General features: G+C 36.2%; 3 protein-coding genes across 5 annotated transcripts; 1 reads left to right on the top strand and 2 right to left on the bottom strand.

Moving 5' to 3' along the window:
- Positions 1-7,192: 7,192 nt before the first annotated feature.
- Positions 7,193-7,618, bottom strand: LOC142165729 (secreted RxLR effector protein 78-like). The gene has a single exon (XM_075224091.1). It carries the CDS (start codon positions 7,616-7,618, stop codon positions 7,193-7,195), a length of 426 nt encoding a protein of 141 aa, XP_075080192.1.
- Positions 7,619-7,851: 233 nt separating this feature from the next.
- LOC142165728 (uncharacterized) lies at positions 7,852-9,365 on the bottom strand. Its single transcript, XM_075224090.1, has 2 exons — positions 8,957-9,365; positions 7,852-8,627 (listed from the first exon to the last, which is right to left on the bottom strand). The coding sequence occupies exons 1-2, from the start codon at positions 9,363-9,365 to the stop codon at positions 7,852-7,854; spliced, it is 1,185 nt and encodes a 394-aa protein (XP_075080191.1).
- Positions 9,366-9,947: 582 nt separating this feature from the next.
- Positions 9,948-16,452, top strand: LOC107788300 (hyoscyamine 6-dioxygenase). 3 transcript variants are annotated; one of them, XM_016609975.2, is made up of 5 exons: positions 9,948-10,098; positions 11,660-11,824; positions 14,020-14,270; positions 14,911-15,229; positions 15,947-16,452. In XM_016609975.2, exons 2-5 carry the CDS (start codon positions 11,750-11,752, stop codon positions 16,199-16,201), a joined length of 900 nt encoding a protein of 299 aa, XP_016465461.1. In that variant the 5' UTR covers positions 9,948-10,098; positions 11,660-11,749; the 3' UTR covers positions 16,202-16,452. The 3 variants fall into 3 exon arrangements, with proteins under 3 accessions (XP_016465461.1, XP_075080840.1, XP_016465460.1); XM_075224739.1 differs by lacking the exon at positions 9,948-10,098 and having other exon boundaries at positions 10,126-11,824; XM_016609974.2 differs by lacking the exons at positions 9,948-10,098; positions 11,660-11,824 and adding an exon at positions 12,999-13,302.
- The last annotated feature ends 686 nt before the right edge of the window (positions 16,453-17,138 follow it).

Here is a 17,138-nt window from a genome sequence, read left to right as displayed (position 1 = left end):
TTCAAGGAATCAAGAATTGAACATCCGCCAACCAACTCCAAGATTGTTAGCAATGCCAAGAAAAATATGAAATTAGAGTCAACCAGTGTAAATGAAGATTTGGTTGAGATTGGCTCTAGTTTGGGGGAAGAAGAGGATGTCAAAATCCGAGAAACATTGCAAGTTGGAGGTTTAAAGTCACATTCCAAGCATTTTTCAACATTGGAATTGTGTGGTGATATGGGAATTAAACTACACGATTCAATGAGGGATTGCGAGGAGGAAAGGCAACAACCATACATCTTACAATTTGAGGGAACAAGAAGGCAAAATGACATTCCTCACATGAAAGCCAAGAAGTGCAAAATGAAGAAATTAAGTCTTGGCTTGATCATCGACTTACCACCTCCCATCACTTGTGGTCACAAGATTGATTTCAATCTAGATGCCTAGTTTATATCATCTAAGTGGCGAGAAAAGTGATAAAGTTGACTTGCGTCATGACACGACGTTAATTGCGGTGCTTGGTGGGAGGTAACCCATCGGTTTTTCAAAATTTTTAGTCATTTTTAAATTTTTCTTTTCTTTAAATAGCTTATAATATTATTTGTAACTAATCTACCAAGTTTTAGATTTTTTTGAGTTGATTTGAGCAGGTCGGAGTGATCCGGAGGGCTAAAACCAGTAGCTACAGAATCTGTGCATCAATCTTCTGGTGTAACCGCATCTACAGATATTTGACTGCAGAAGCGGTCTCGCAGAAGTCGGTTTCCAACCGCAGATGCGCTCCATATCGCAGAAGCGGCCAGCTGGCTGCATAAGCGACGCCGCAAATTGAAAAAATAACCGCAGATGCTGTAATCGAGCAGGTTTTAAAAAATTAGAAATCTCATTTCATCAGGTATTCTCTGCACACTTCTCCCCCCAACCCTAAACTCCCCCATCTCTAACATACTCCAAAACCTCCATTGCTTGTGAATTCTACTGCACTCACACGATACTCAGGTATTTTCTCTTAGTTCTCATCTACTCCTCTCTCCCTTTGTCTTCTCTTCTCTCCCTTTTCTGTGCTTAGATGCGCAAAATAGTTAGAAAGATTCTTATGAGAAGATGGCAGCATCAGTGACCAAACTTGAGACAGCCTACAACACCTTGGCCAAGGCGCATTTAGATCTCCAGTCAGACTTTGAGAAGGAGAATAAGAACAACAAGAAGAAGAACAAATTCATGATAAAAATGTGGAGAGGCATAAAGGCCATCTTCAAATGGGGGGAACCCAGGCAAGAAGATACCAGTGGCGAACAAAGATGATAGCGAGGAGTATTCCTTCATGTCAGAGGCTGTTGGTGATGGTGGTGATGGTGATGATGAGGAGACTGATGATGATGAGGCCAGAGTTCAGCACAGCATTGATCAGACATCCTCCCACAGTCTGCTAGTCTGATGCAGACCTCAGGGAGACCCTCAAACTATTTGTGCTTTATATTTGATATTGTGCAGTGAGGACACTGCAATGTTCTTAGTTGGGGTGGCTGTAAGAGTATACTATATTCATGTTATGATATTGTGTGCCCTTGCTGGGCTTATTTTTGTGCTATGGATATTGTGTGCCCTTGTCGGGCTTATTGTGCTGTTATGGATATTGTGTGCCCTTGCCGGGCTATTTTGTGTAGCAGGTGCTCTTGCTGAGCTTGGTGTGATTAGTCTATTTTTTTATCTTTCTTTTGTTATTTATTTTCTTTAGTAGCTTGTTGTTATTAGTATTAGTCGCTTTTATTTTAGTATCCTTTTTAGTAGTGTTGTTTTCTTTTATTTTTATTTCCTTAAGTAATATTTCCTTGGGTTTTCTTCATGCTACGGTTCTTTCCCAAGGAACATTTTTTAAGTGAACCGGGTGACTTTTCCCTATGATAGATGGCGTGACAACTTTCTTAAGAGAATTAGTCATGTTTTGCTAGGAGGAGACTTTTGGATTATTTGGTACTAATAAAACTAGTCTCATGTATCTGAAATGTGAATTAAGAATACCCCTCCGAATTTTGGTTTTGAACTAAAACAAGTAAGTTGCATGATGAAGAATAATTTTTGTGTTAAATTTTTGGCTCTTTTAGTGACTCTTTGCCCACTAGTTTGAATATTATTGCTCTAGATGTTACTATTAGAAAATGAAATTGATCCATCTTGATTAATTCATGTACCATGTGTGTTAGTGTTTGTACAAATAAATCTTGTGTTTACTTCTATCATCTAGAACTTGCCCGGTTGATCTTTCAACGCTAATGATAGTATGTTTTGGTTGGAGGGATGATCTTAGGCATTCTTTGTTTTGTTTGCAAAACCTCTTTAGCCTTTCAAGACGACCATTGCATAAAAGAGATCACTAGTACCCTATTTGAGCCTTTAACCTTTTCTTTAGCCACCTCATTACAAACCTTTCCACTTTTGTAAAATAATTCCCTCTTTTGAACCCGTCCCTCCTTGAACATTGAGAATGAGGCTAAAAGCCTAAGTTGGGGGTGTGGTGTCAAAATGGAAATTGGTAAGGTTGTAAATTGAGTGTAGGAACATATACCTCAAAGTGTTCATATCAAAGTATTCAAGCTCCAAAAGAAAAATATGTATATAAAAAAAGAGAAGAAAAAAAAAGAGAAATATATGTATGTATATAAATATGGAGCCTTGAAGAAAATTAGAGAGGTATGTAAGGTGGTTCGATGTTGGTAACTAGATGCCAATGAGGCTATGTGGTTTGAAAGAAACAAAGTGCAAAAAGAAAGGCAAGTGTGAGTAGTGTTCAAGGAGGGTGAAGTCACTTGTATCCAAATGCTTATCCGACCCTTCCTTAAACCTACATTACAAGCTTAAAAAGTCTTTATGGGACCTCTGACCGAACATTCTTGAATAGGCGATGAATTAAAATAAAAGCAAGCTTATGGTATGAGATGTTGTAACACTTGAAATTCTTTGTGAGAGTGAGTGTCTTTGTAAATTTATTCCTTATGTTGTATTATAAATATAGTGATTTTGGGACTTTCTTTCTTGTGAGGGCACATGAATTAGAAAGGATTGGTGAAATTGAGTAAGCTGAGCATATGTAGTGGACTAGTGCTTTTGAGTCACTTCTTGACGCTTATTCTTGTCACTTGATTATTTTGAAACTCCCTTGTACATTCTTGAAGTTGTTTTTAAATGAGGGAGTTATTCGGGAAAGATACACATACTTGAGCCTAATTATTAGTACCAACCAAATCCATAAGTATGGTACTTAATTGGAGAATGTGATTTGTAAATAATAGCAATACCACTTGTGTTTTAAATGGTAAATCCTCATTGAAGTGTTGGTTTTGATTTGCTTGAGGACAAGCAAAAGCTTTAAGTTGGGGGTGTTGATGAGTGGTGATTTTACCACTCAATCTAGTCTCTTTTCCTTAGCTTTTATGTCATTTAACTATAATATGAGGTCGTTTATGGTGTGTATTGTTAGATTTTCAGGTAAGTGACGCTATGAAGTGATTTGAATTGAACTGAAGTGGAATTGAGTAAAAGAGGGTGAAAATAATGCAAAAACTCCCCTGTGATTCCGCATCTGCGGAAGGATGGTCGCAAAAGCGACCTCGCTTCTGCGTGAGAAGAACCGCTTCTGCGGTGAAGTCTGGGCTTGGAAGAAATCGCATCTGCGAGTTACTTTACGCTTCTGCAGTAACGCATCTGCGATTTTGGGGTCCGCATCTGCGATGGCAAGCATATTTCAACATTTCTCTTCTGCGATAAGGTATCCGCATCTGCAAGAATTCATCCGCAGATGCGGTCAACCGGCATTAGACATGGGCAAATTAGACATTTCACATTTTCTCATTCCCAAACCATTTTTATACTCGTCCAGGCAGATCTTTGGATATCTTTGGGCTTATTTTCAATTCTTAGGGCTAGAGAGAATAAGTTTTGGAAGCTAGGGTTTGTACACACACTTGGGTTTTGAAGATTTCAAGCTTGTGGTTAAGGATTTCTTACCCATTTATGTTTATTTCTTCATTTCCTTGCTTTGTATTGAATATCTAAGTGTGTAGTATTTTATTCAACACTTGAATCTTGTTTATGGAAATATTCATGTTTAAAGTGTAGATTAAATACTTTGTTGTTCTTATGTATTGAATGATTTTTATCCTTTTATAAAGTGAGTTATTGTTACTTTAATTATTCTTGTTCTTTAATGTTTCCAAAGGGATTAGCTAACCCTAGGACTCGCCCATTAACTCCGAATTAATTTTGGAAAAGATAATTTGGGGTTGGGAAAGATTAATTAACAAGAACTTGAGGCGTTAACCCTCATTTTATAGATTCTACCTAGGGACAGGATTGAACTACTTGTAGCCATATCCAGGTGTGCTTAATCTCTTAATTGGGTTAGGGATAATTCAATTAGGAAGTCTTGTTAGTCTTCGGAAGAATCTAATTAAGAATTATTATCCGTGGCTAATTAACATTAACTAGCTCATATTTGTAAAATCGTGAAATACATTGGATCGTTACTTGAGTACAATTCCTGATGCATTCATCCTTGTAGCCAATGATCATTTTACTTGCTTTCTAGGTTAGTTTACATTTCCGCATTTAGTTATAAAACATTTTCAAAAACCAATTCTAAGTGTTTGGCATTGCGCGATAAGTGATAATTTTCTTACATTCCTAATCGCCTATATATTGTTCTCTGTGGGATTCGACCCCGACTCATAGTTGGGTATATTATATTGAATGCGACCGTGTCCATTTACTTTTTAGTAGTGGATTTGGACGTCATCAGAAACAACTGTATTTATTTCAGACTCTGTTTGTAGAACTTCTAGTTGCTTATGTACTCATGATTTCGAATCTTTGAGAGTAGATATTATTACATGACTTATGTTGGTGTTGTATTACATTGAATTCTTATCTCTCGTTATTTATCATCACCTTGTTTAAACTGTTAAAATTTGGCTATTTAATTATCTCATGTCGGCTTGCCTAGCAAGTGGATGTTAGGCGCCATCATGATCCCGAAGTTGGGATTCCGGGTCATGACAGCATAAGTTTTTTTATAACTTTTCATTTGCTTAATGTATTCAGAACTCACTAGTCCGACTAACTTAAATTCGTACCAAATAAGCTCACTAAAGGATAAAGTGTTTTCTATGAAGAATTTCTCCATTTTCAAAACATAAACGTGAGATTTTTGGTTAGGGATGAAGGAATTCCAACCATTCTACCGCACCCCTTAGTGGTCAAATGTTGACATCTCTCCATATCAAACACATACATTAAAAATTGTCTTAGTGAACCTCTTTTAACCTTCAAAATTTAAAGATCTTGTTGGTGTTGTTCTGATGGTAAGCAACCTCCACTTCCAACCAAGAGGTTGTGAGTTCGAGTCTACCCAAGAGCAAGGCGGGAAGTTCTTGGAGGGAAGGATGTCGAGGGTCTATTTGGAAACAGTCTCTCTACCCCAGGGTAGGGGTAAGGTCTGCGTACACACTACCCTCCCCAGACCCCACTAAGTGGGATTATACTGGGTTGTTGTTGTTGTTGTGAAAACTTATAATAAGAGTAAATTCTACTTGATCACTCCACCTTTTAATGATCGAAAACATTTTCTCCATCTTTTGAGTGGAACAGATAATTTTTTGAACAATATTTCCTAATGATATTTAGAATCTTAATACATGGAAAAAAGTACTATTATTGCCTCTTTTTTTCTATACGTGCGCGGGCGGGCTATTTTCATCAACAAGGATAATGTTGGTTCAGCTTGGAATTCGTTGACCTTGAACTCGGTGACGGTGTTAATGTGAACATGATCACTATCGACCAACTTTCTATCATGTTAAGGAAACTGGACGTAGCTTCGTTGGAAAAATATGAAGTACTTTTTTTTTTGTTGGTAATTAAACATTTTATTAATCACCAAGGAAAATCTGTACAAAGCCATAGTTAGTTAACTCAACTAACTATCTAAAAACAAGAAAATTATCTATTCCTCTATCTGTTATCCTAGGGAATTTAAAACAAACAAGACTGGAAATAACTCCTAGTTCTAACAAATGCTCTAGAACAACATAAATATGCTCTAGAACAACATAAATATGCTATCTCTTTTGCAATGGTGATCCAGTCTTTACTCAAAGATCCTTTGGTTCCTTTCTATCCAAATAGCTTGAACTGTTTCAGTATATAGCAACTTGAAAACCTGGGCAGCTGTTGATTTCCCCTTGGCATTCTCAATAGTCCACTGTTGATATTGGATTCATTCAGTTGGAAAGGTTGTATTCTTCTTTCCCCATAACAGAACCCTATCCCATATCTTTCTTGAGTCTTCATTGGACAAAGAGGTGTTTATTTGTCTCATTGTGTTCTTGGCATAGACTACACTTTAGTTTCTTATTGAGTCACCATTTTACTAGTCTATTTGCAGTGAGTAGTTTTTCATGCAAGTGAAGCCACATAGTAAATGGTGTTATAGGTCTAGGCATCATTGGAGAACATTAGGCATTTCCATGGTATTCTTGATAGGTCTCCTAGGAGCTGCAAATAGGTCTGCTTAATCAAGTTTTTCCTTGATGTAGATTGATCGAGTAGTTGCATCATGGTAGTTCTAGCATAAAAAATCTTCCTAACCATCCAACATGCACATTGTGGCACCTTCATACTAGCAAACTGCCACCCCTTAACGTAATAGCTATTAATCCATCGGATTCATAACCTGTCAGTTTTATGTGCTAAGTCCCAACAAGTTTTCACCACTGCTTCTCTATTCCATAGCCGTATGTTCATAAGGTTGAGTCCACCTGCAGACATAGGGGGGCAAACCTTTTCCCAGGCAACTAGAGCCTTCTTATTTATAGTGTTGACACCTGACCAAATATAACTGTGACAGTATGTATCAATGATATCCAATACCTTGGCAGGGATCACGAAGAGTTGAGACCAGTAGGCTTGAATGCCAAATATGACTGATTGACCAGTTGAATCCTCCCAGTATATGATAATTTTATAGCAGTCCTTGAGGAGATTCTTTTGACTATCTTCTGAATAAGAGGCTGCCATTTTGCTGTGGTCAGCTTCTTAGTTGACAAAGGTATACCCAAATATTTGAATGGTAGTTCCCATAGTGTATCCCAGTAGCTGTAAAATTTTATCCCTTTCTTCCTGTATCATCCTCCACATTATAATGAACTTTTGCCTAGATTAGCTTGTAAACTTGAGGCAGCAAAAAATTGATGAAAAAACTTATGAAGGTGATGTACAGACCCCACATCTCCATGAGCAAGAGGTCATCTGCAAAGGACAGATGTGTAATCCAAAGCTTAGCACATTTGGGGTGATATCTGAAGGTTTTCTCATCTTTCAAATTGTTCAATTGCCTGCTAAGATACTCCATTGCTATGACAAAAATGAAAGAGGACGTGGAGTCCCCTTGTTTCAGGCTCCTTACATCAGCAAATGGTTCAGTTGGCTCACCATTGATTAAGATAGAGTAGTTCACTGTTTTAAGGCATTCCATAATCATATCAATGAATTTCCTAGGAATAAACAATTCCTCCAGAACCTGTTCCAGATAGCACCATTCAACTGTGTCATAAGCTTTCTCAAGATCAATCTTGATCATACACCTCGGAGACACATGCTTCCTAGTGTAAGCCTAGACTAGCTCATGAGCCAAGATGATGTTATCTGCTATTTTCCTCCCTAGTATGAAGCCTGCTTGTGCTTTACAGATAATGCCAGGCATCTCCTTTTGTAATCTTGATGCTAAGACTTTTGAGATAATTTTATATAGAACAGTGCAGCAGGCAATTGGTCTATATTCTTTCACTATGAGAGGATTCTCAGACTTAGGGATCAATGTGAGTGAAGTGCAATTAAGAGCTCTTTGTAGCTTCCCTGTTGTGAAGAATGATAAACAGCCTGGTTTACCCCTTCCTTGATTATGTGCCAGGTCTTTATAAAAAAGACAGTATTGTACCCATCAACTTCAGGTGCCTTGTCATCACCAATCGAGTATAGGCTGTCATAAATCTCAATAGTGGTAACAACTTCACACAATGCCAATTGTTGTTGATGAGTTAACTTTGGTCCTTTCTGCATGATCAACCTGTTTATAGCAGGTAGCTCCTTGGCTGAGGTCCCAATTAGGCTTCTGTAAAAGGTGATGATTTCATCTCTTATAGCCTTTGGATCAGTGATCTTATTTTCTGCTAGTGTATTGAGTTCCATTATTTGTTTCCTGACTGTTCTCTCCTTGATTACTGCTGTGAAGTACTTGGTGTTGGAATCACCCAATTTGATGCAAAAAATTCTAGATTTTTGTCTCATCACACTCTCCTCTATTAAAAACCATTTTTCCATGACTTGAGCTGCCTCTTTCTCTTCTATCACCTGTTCATCTATATAGTGTTGAGCTATTTGTTCTCGTACAAGTTTCAACTGTTGTCTAGTGATGTCAATCTTTTGTGAGATGCAACTAAATTCTTCTTTATTGAGCTTCTTGCACAAAGGTTTCAAAGCCTTCAACTTCATCCATATATTCTTCATGGGGTTGTTATCTAACTGTTTTTTGCCACACCTCCTTGACAAGTGATTCAAACTAACTATGTTCAGCCCAAATGTTAAAGAACCTGAAAGGAGTCTTGGGTTATATGGTTGCAGATTTCAGGTATAGCAATATTGGAGAATGATCAGAAATGAATGGGATGTCATAGTCCACTTTAATATGGCCACAACATATCATCCAATCTCCATTATCCAAGGCTCTATCAATTCTACTGCACACTCTATCATTCTCCTGTTGCTTGTTTGACCAAGTATAGTGATGTTCTCTCCATTGCAGCTCATTAAGGCCTAAGTTGAGTATACAATCTTCGAAGTCTTTGATCTTAGAGGAACTGATTGGGTTGCCTCCTACTCTGTTTGTGCGATACAGTACATCATTAAAGTCCCCACTCACCAACCGAGAGAGGTTGATTGAAGGGTCCAATGTATTCAGTGCAACCCATAAGGATAACCTCTGCTCCATAATGTTGAAACCAATAGATGATTGTCATCAGTTGTTCAGTTACAGTAGTTTTATCTGTAACTTTACGATGGACCATTTGGGATGCAACAACTAACAGGTTCACAGAAAACTTGTAACCATCCCAGATTAGCCATATTCTTCCATTATCTGCTTCCTGATAATTATTATGAAATCCCCAACCAGGGGCAATGTTGTTAAGTATCTTCATAGCATTATGTTGCTTGACTCTTATCTCCACTAATCCTACTAAATATATTTTGACAGTTTTGAGGTAATTCTTTAGCTCCTTTTGTTTATAGCTCTTATTAATGTCTCTCATATTCCATGTATACCAGGTCATTGAGAGGTACTTGGATCCTCCCCTTTATCAGGAGGCATTATGTTTTCACTTCTTTGTTCCTCACGTAGGAAACACTTTTTTTAAAAGCGTTGTTTGATCATCACTCTTCTCAACGAGATTGTTATAGATTGTAAGCAAACAACTTTACTAAATATGACAGCCTTTGAATTTCTGCACAAAGCAAATTATGACGAAATTCATCTAGAAAAGCAAGAATTTGCAACTTGATCTTTTGGACAAGAAAATTAGAGAAGAAACGTAATTTTGAAGAATAAATGGAGGAAACTATTCAGGATTAACAAGTTATAATGTTAGATTTTTTTATACATTGGAAGAGCATGAGTTTCAACATGCTTGCTTATGTGTATTTTAAGTTTTGTTTGAGGGCATATTAGACTTTTGAGCTTATCTGTATACCTGGCTTTTCTATATTTACCCAATTTCTGTACGTCACAATTTACGGAGCTTCTCAGATATCTTCGGTCTTCTTTGGTTTCGACCAGGCTGTTATTTGTCATTTCAGACAAAGCTGAGGATATTTTAAACAATCGGCATCTCTTATTGATGTCATTTACGTGTCTTTTAATTGTTTAATTGTATATCTACGTGGACACTGCGGATCACTCCACCCAGCATATTAGTTATTTTCCTTTCTTTCAAGAGTTCCAGTTTCTACGGGCTCTCTGCCAACTCAAGTCCCTGTGTTCTTGCTGGTATTAATGTCAAGGATGAAGTATGTTCCTCTTTTACTTTTTCCCTGATTGCCTTCTCTATGTACTTCATCCTTTTTTCTTTTCTGTCTTTTTTTGAGTTCTCATCATGCTACTTAATTTTTGTAATCCAATGACACACATGAGTTAAATTTGCAAGTGTGATTAAATGCAGATAGAGAGTAATTACATTTGCTTTAGACTCATTTTTTAAAAAGTATTCTCTCTCGATCTGGTTAGACTCCTAATTTTGCAACTTCGTAGTTGTTGTGTGCAAAATCTAAGGGTGTGATTGGGAGTACATGGAAATTAGCTCTATAATTTTTCTAAATACGTAATGAGTTCCCTACTTAATTTGGTTGCAGATCCCTAAAAATAGATAGATGAGTTAATATTTAAATTGGGCTGTGATGGCTTGTGCTTATGTTGGTTTCAGGTCCTCTTAATTAGGGACTGTCAAAAGTGTTATGTTTTGCACAAACAATTTCTACGGTTACGTTTTTGTACTCAGAAGGCTAATTATTTAGCTACTTTAAAAGTTGTTTTGATCTTTATATTGGACTTTGAGAAGAGTACTTTTAGAAGCTTTGACGTTATATTTGTCATCTTGATGTTCATGTTGTGCTCCATTTATTTGAAGTAAGACAGATGCGGTTATAATTCGTATTTTTGATTACCTAACTATAAGTATATTTGACAATTATTCAAAGGCGAGATTAAATTAGCTAACAGTGATCCTTGTTTGTTGTTTTGTGCTAAGAGTATTGGCCGCTAGAAGCTGCAAAGTTTTGAAATGTTTCTGAAATGCCCTATCCTAAGTAGCAGCTGAACTTTTTGATGCATAACTTAGGCTTTTGTTTGAATAATTGTATTTGCTTTAGATTTGTTTCTGAAGATCTTAATCTAGGAAAAAGGGGTTTTGTCTTCCAATGTTGTTTGATTATTTGATCTTAGTCTAAATACTACACTAATTACTGTCCGAATGATAGTTCTCTTGCATATGGTAGAAGAGAATCTCAACTCTCAATACTGTCTAGCTTGAAGCTTCTGGCGGCAGTTACTTTGCAGATATAAATCAAACATCCTTTTCCAATGTTATTGAATTATGCATGTCTAGCTTTCAGCTTTTTCCTTTTTGAGCGTTTGATTGAAAGTAAACTAGCGAAGAATTGACATAATTGTTTTGACATATTTAGTTGATATCTTATAGTTGACTCTCAACTAGCAGGCATGTCAAGTCGTGGAAGCCGGTACGGGGTTGGTTTTTATTTTTGATGTTATATAGGTTGTTATTGTATTAATTTTTAAAATGGTAAATAATTGATTCTGTCATACATATTTGGGGGCGCATATGACTTAGGGGGGTAAAATTGCACACAACCTTTATAAAGCTTGAGGTTATCTCTATAGCAAATCATGTACACAATGTGTATTTGACAATGACATGCACTCCACTATAGTCTACTTATAGTGCTCAAATGATTATTGATGTTCATCAGAATTACTGACGAACAACTGATGAACTAACGTGTCTGTGTCTTGCTGCTTTTGATGGAGTAACAGCATTTTTAAATGTAATTACAGTTTCAAATTCGATCCTATCTAAAAAGATAGGGGGGCAAGATCAGGAAAAGAAAGCTGTGACTGAAGCAATTCGAATAGAAGAAATTCTTAATGCAGAGATGGCTGCTGAGTATGATAATACGGGGCAAACCCCTAAGAAGTTGCTATGATGCACTGGATGTCAAGGTTGTGAAATGTTTCATTTTCTGGTGTAAATATTCATGTTTGTTGTTGCTTCCTATGTTTTATTCCTATATATATGTAGATAAATTTTATAATAATATACACGTATCAATTTTTTACTTTTTGTAATTTCATAAATTTGATCAAAATTAAAAAATTTAGTGTCTATATTATTGGGCATCATCACTGTCTAGTTTTAACTAAGAACCGGTGATAACCAAATTATGGAAGGATTCAGCTCTTCACTTAGTAGATACTTTTTCATTTAAAATGCTTATTATTAATTTTATTTAACCAAATGGGAAACAACATGTATCTTTTTCAACTCTTCTTGGCCAGAGTCATGCAAGGATGAGTCCTTTTCTTCAATTCCTGTTGAAGATCTCATTGAGGAATAAGCTGATGCTTTTTGGAATTTTTTCAGTTAATTATTACACCTACTTCTAGCATTTAAGTATATGATTAAGAAAGTATTAGTGACGATAGAACAAACACAAGGGCTCAAGTTTATGTAGACCACAAATACGAAATCACCCGAAAGCTTAGTGGAGTATCTTTTTTCCTTGTATTAAATCCTGAATTTCATGGAAAATTTAAGGGGGTTATCGGTCTCATTCAAAAGGTGAATTGAGTATTATTTAAGGAGGTTACCGGTCAGGGGTTGTTTGATAGGACGTATAAAAATATTACTGAATATGGTGTATTAGTAATACTGAGATTAGTTATGCTGAGATTATTTCTTATCGATTATTTGATTTGGTGTAATAAAGGTTTTAAAAGAGCAGTTCTGTCTTTATATATGCTTATCTATGTATTAATAACCATGGCACTGCTGATATTATGGTTTGCTATGTATAAGAATAATACTGAATAGAGTATATAACTAATAAGAAACTACCAAACAATGGAATAATAATATCAAAGCTAATACATATATTATTTTCCTAATACATCCTACCTAACCGTCCCTAAATGCTAAGGGGATTAAACTGAATTTTCTCCTTTGATAATGCAATTCCTACACTTGTTCGTATTAGGCTCAAGGAATCTAAATGATTGATACTCTGTAACAATGGCCTTGTCCTCACATCTTGAAAATGAAATCTCTTTGTTTAATTGATAGTACTCATTCCTTAATTAATAACAATTTATAGTACTCCTTCCTTAATTAATAACAACAAAATCATTTGAATGCTCATGTTATTTATATAGATCATCTATGTACAAATAGAATTAAACACGTAAGAAAAGTATCTTTTGAAAGAGATCAAAAACTCAAGAAAATGGAAGTCTTGATTTCAAACTGGTCGAATGTTGAATCTGTGCCTAAAACATACATTTTTCCACCAGATAGTAGACCAGGAAAGTTTGAATTTCCTGTTTGTAATGATATACCACTGATAGACCTGGACCATAATCATCCAGCTGATGAGATAATTCAACAAGTTATTAGCGCATGTCAAAAATATGGATTCTTTCAGGTATAATTTTTTATTTTATTAATTTTGTTTTTCAATCCTCGTGTCCGCTTTGAGGCCTGACTAACCAAATTTCGCGTCGAAGGGGTAAAGTGTTCCTAAAAAGCATAGGCAAAGCCAGTATTCCGTACAAGGGGTAGTAGGGTTAGTTTGGTAGTTTTTTCTTGTACTTAGATTACTAACTGTACATGTTTTCATATTATCATCCGCATTGGTTTCCTAATTTCTTGATGTGCTTGATGATTGTTGCTACTGCTTCGTTCCATCTATTTTCTAGCCTTAGTTTGCTGTTATTATCTTTATGGCCCTTGATGTTAGTGTTGCTTATTTTTACTATTTTTTTTTCTTTTTTTCTGAGCCGAGGGTCTATTGAAAATAGCTTCTCTACCATCCTAAGGTAGGGGTAAGATTTGCATACACACTATCCTTCTCACATCCCGCTTGTGGGACTTTACTGGATTTGTTGTTGTTGCTGGGTTAAAGATTCTAGTCTTTTTAAGTAATTTGTGCATTTTTAGTGTATTTCTTTAGATAAAATACAAGATTTGGACCAAAGTTACTGAACTCGGCCGAACTTGTATTTAACATGCTAGCACCGCCCTACCTAAAAGCGACTCCTTACTCTGGACTCAAACCTGAGACCTCTAGTGATGGAGGGTTCCGCTACAACTTTGGTAGGTTGTTGTGTGCTTAATAATGTTTTATTTTGCATATAATCAGGTGATAAACCATGGAGTATCTGAAAATCTAATGGATGAAACCATGAATATGTACAAGGAATTCTTCAAATTGCCAAGTGAATACAAGGCACAGTTTTACTCAAATGACATCAACAAAAGCTGCAGGATATATTCTAGCACATTATCGTATGACAATGAAGAGTTTCATTACTGGAGAGATAATTTTACTCATCGTTGCCATCCTTTAGAGGAAAACATTCAGTCTTGGCCTGATAAGCCCACCAAATATAGGTAATTTATGTCTCTGTTGTACATATTTTTCATCCTTGTGTTTCACGTTTAATGACCCTCTATAATAGTAAAATGGAAACCCGAGACTGTTCTTGCAAAAGCAGCCCCCATTTGACTCAAAAAGAGTTTAGGGCTATTTGTGCAAAACAATCCTTAGGACGGACTAAAACTGCGACTCAAGGGTATTTTTGCAAAAATAACCGCTATCTACTTTTCCAAAAAGGATTTAGGGCTAATTCGCAAAAATAACCACTAAACCGGACTAAAAAATGACTCCGAAGGCTAGTGTTGTAGAAAATGGATTTCGAGCTTGCTTTGAGTCATCAGGCTAGTAAAGCGTTACTTCTATAACGATTGTTAAGGTCATTCACTTGATTCCCTCCGTGGATTTGCTACTGATGGATCAAGATATGATGTCTGCCTATCATGCCAAAGGCGTTGCTGGTAAGCCCCAATCTACTTTCGAAAAAGAATTTAGGGCTAGTTCTGCAAAAAATGGACGTGACAGACAAAAATGGACCCAAAAGGCTATCTTTGCAGAAATAGCCCCTATGAGTTTAATGTCAAATTCAGAATCCATAAATTTCAAATCTTGGCTCTGCCTCTGACGTAATAAATATATTTTTTTGTTGTTTTCCAGAGAAGTAGTGGGTGAGTATTCCATCGAAACGAGGAAGCTACTATACAGGATTCTGGAGATAATATGCAAAGGATTAGGACTAGAGCCAGGGTATTTTGAAGGTGAAATCAGTAAAACTCACTTGATATCAGTGAATCATCATATTCCATGCCCTGATCCAAGTTTGACACTGGGAATGCCAGTACATTCTGATCCAAATCTCATAACATTACTTCACCAATGTGATGTCCCTGGACTTCAAATCCTTAAGGATGGCCAATGGATTGGCGTTCACCCTGTTCCTGATTCTCTAATTGTTATTCCTGGTCTACAATTAAAGGTATATCCAAGTACTTTTCGGTGCTAATTATGAACAATAACACCCTTAAAAATCCGAATATATTTTAGCATAATATGCTAGAGTTCGAATTTTTTACGTATGAGATTTTAGCGTAATGTGCTGGAATTTTATAACGTGATGGAGTTCCAATATAATATGACGGAAGTTTAAACACAGAAACTCCATAATCGAGCTACTTCTTTTTATGTAAAGATAAAATCTGAATAAAAACACTCTTAAAATCCGGAAATATTCCAGCATAATATGCTGGAGTTCGAATTTTTTACATATGAGATTCTAGCAAAATGTGCTGGAATTTCATAAGGTGATGGAGTTCCAACATAATATGCTGGAAGTTTATATGCAAGAGTTCCATAATCCATTATATTATTCTAGGACTTTTCGTGTGCTAAAATTTCAACATAATATACAGGAAGTTTATATGCAGAAGATCCATAATCCAACATATTATGTTGAAACTTTCCATGTGAAGATGTTCAACACAATATGCAGGAAGTTTATATGTAGGATCTTCGTAATTCAGTATACTATATATAAAACTTTTTGTGTTTCAGCAAAATAGTGGCTATTTTAATGACTTTATAAACGCTGACTATTTTTTAATTACCAATCTAAAAACTGGCTAGCTCGTGCTATTTTCACCCAAATGTCGAGTCCTTGGCGTGGAAATGTTGAGTTAATATTGTAATAATGCAGGTAATAAGCAATGACAGGTTCATAACTCCAGTTCATCGCGTCGTGACACATCCGAAAGACGCTCGAACAACGATTGGGGTTTTTCTTGGTCCGTCGCCCGAGTCTATAATAAAACCAGCCGCTGCTTTGGTTAATTGTAGCAATATTGAACCAGTGTTCAGAGCTTTTACCTATCCAGAGTTCTTTAAAGCATTTTCTGCTGGTGCAAAATGTGATGCTCAAATTGCACTCAACCATTTCAGGAACAAACCATAGGTTTTAGTTAGTTCTACATGCTGATATGTGAAAAGGAATTGTTGTAAAAAACCATGTTATGGTCTGTTTCTGTACCTTAATTTACCTTGTCACTCGTATATGATAAGTAAAATTTGTACTTATCATAGGTTTGTGTGTGCTAGAAATCGCTTCCATTTTCTTAATGTACGTTTGAGGATATTGCTTTTTATCTACTCTTGGCTCATGTAAAACCGTGTGATATATATATAAAATACTTTATGTTTCAATTATATATAAGCAATCTGAAAAAATTCCATCTTATTCCAGTGGAAATGACGGATTAGCGCACCAGCAAATGGTGACACATTTTCAATTATGTGACCTATCAATGTTGTGCATGAGATAGGACTCTTTTGCATATATAGGAAAAAATTGCTCCATTTCGAAGATAAACAACAACAAACTCAGTGCAATCTCACAAGTGATGTATGGGAAGGATAGTATGTACGCAGCCCTTACTCCCACCTTGAAGATAGAGAGACTGTTACAATTTCGAAGATCCAATAGTATATGCAGTTGTTTGGAATGAATTCAACAGGCCATTAGATATACAACAATAAGTACTTAGTTACTTTTACGATTTGACATTGATCAAACGCAACTTATCGATGATAATTGCAGCACAAGGAGCTTTCAAGGGAGCTTATGGGTGATAATCACAACTCTATGAGCTTCCAAGGGAGCAGGCCAGAATCTCCAGTTCTGGAATCAAAACACAAAACTTAAATCGTATTGCTATTTGAATTCAAGCAAAAAAGGTTGTGATGAAGGGAATATATTCAAGCACTAAAATGGAAGTTGGCGTTGGCAGAGTCCAACTTTAGACCCGAAGATCTGATCTTGAAACTTGAGACCCGCAACTTCAACTTCAGAATCACATATCTAAAGTTGATTCTGAAGCGGCTAAATTTTAAAT

This window comes from Nicotiana tabacum, chromosome 11, assembly GCF_000715075.1.
Source record: "Nicotiana tabacum cultivar K326 chromosome 11, ASM71507v2, whole genome shotgun sequence".
Taxonomy (NCBI): Eukaryota; Viridiplantae; Streptophyta; class Magnoliopsida; order Solanales; family Solanaceae; genus Nicotiana; species Nicotiana tabacum.
The sequence above is the reverse complement of the archived record's forward strand: the minus strand, read 5'-3'. Positions and strand labels throughout refer to the sequence as shown.

What these genes read in the sequence shown, in the direction of transcription:
- LOC142165729 (XM_075224091.1), bottom strand. Translation starts at nt 7,618, where the DNA reads ATGATCAAGATTGATCTTGAGAAAGCTTATGACACAGTTGAATGGTGC.
- LOC142165728 (XM_075224090.1), bottom strand. Translation starts at nt 9,365, where the DNA reads ATGACCTGGTATACATGGAATATGAGAGACATTAATAAGAGCTATAAA. An exon ending in CAATCAACCTCTCTCGGTTG is followed by an intron (nt 8,628 to 8,956) that starts GTGAGTGGGGAC and finishes GACTCCTTTCAG; the next exon opens with GTTCTTTAACATTTGGGCTG.
- LOC107788300 (XM_016609974.2), top strand. Translation starts at nt 13,105, where the DNA reads ATGGAAGTCTTGATTTCAAACTGGTCGAATGTTGAATCTGTGCCTAAA. An exon ending in AAAAATATGGATTCTTTCAG is followed by an intron (nt 13,303 to 14,019) that starts GTATAATTTTTT and finishes GCATATAATCAG; the next exon opens with GTGATAAACCATGGAGTATC. An exon ending in TTCCTGGTCTACAATTAAAG is followed by an intron (nt 15,230 to 15,946) that starts GTATATCCAAGT and finishes GTAATAATGCAG; the next exon opens with GTAATAAGCAATGACAGGTT.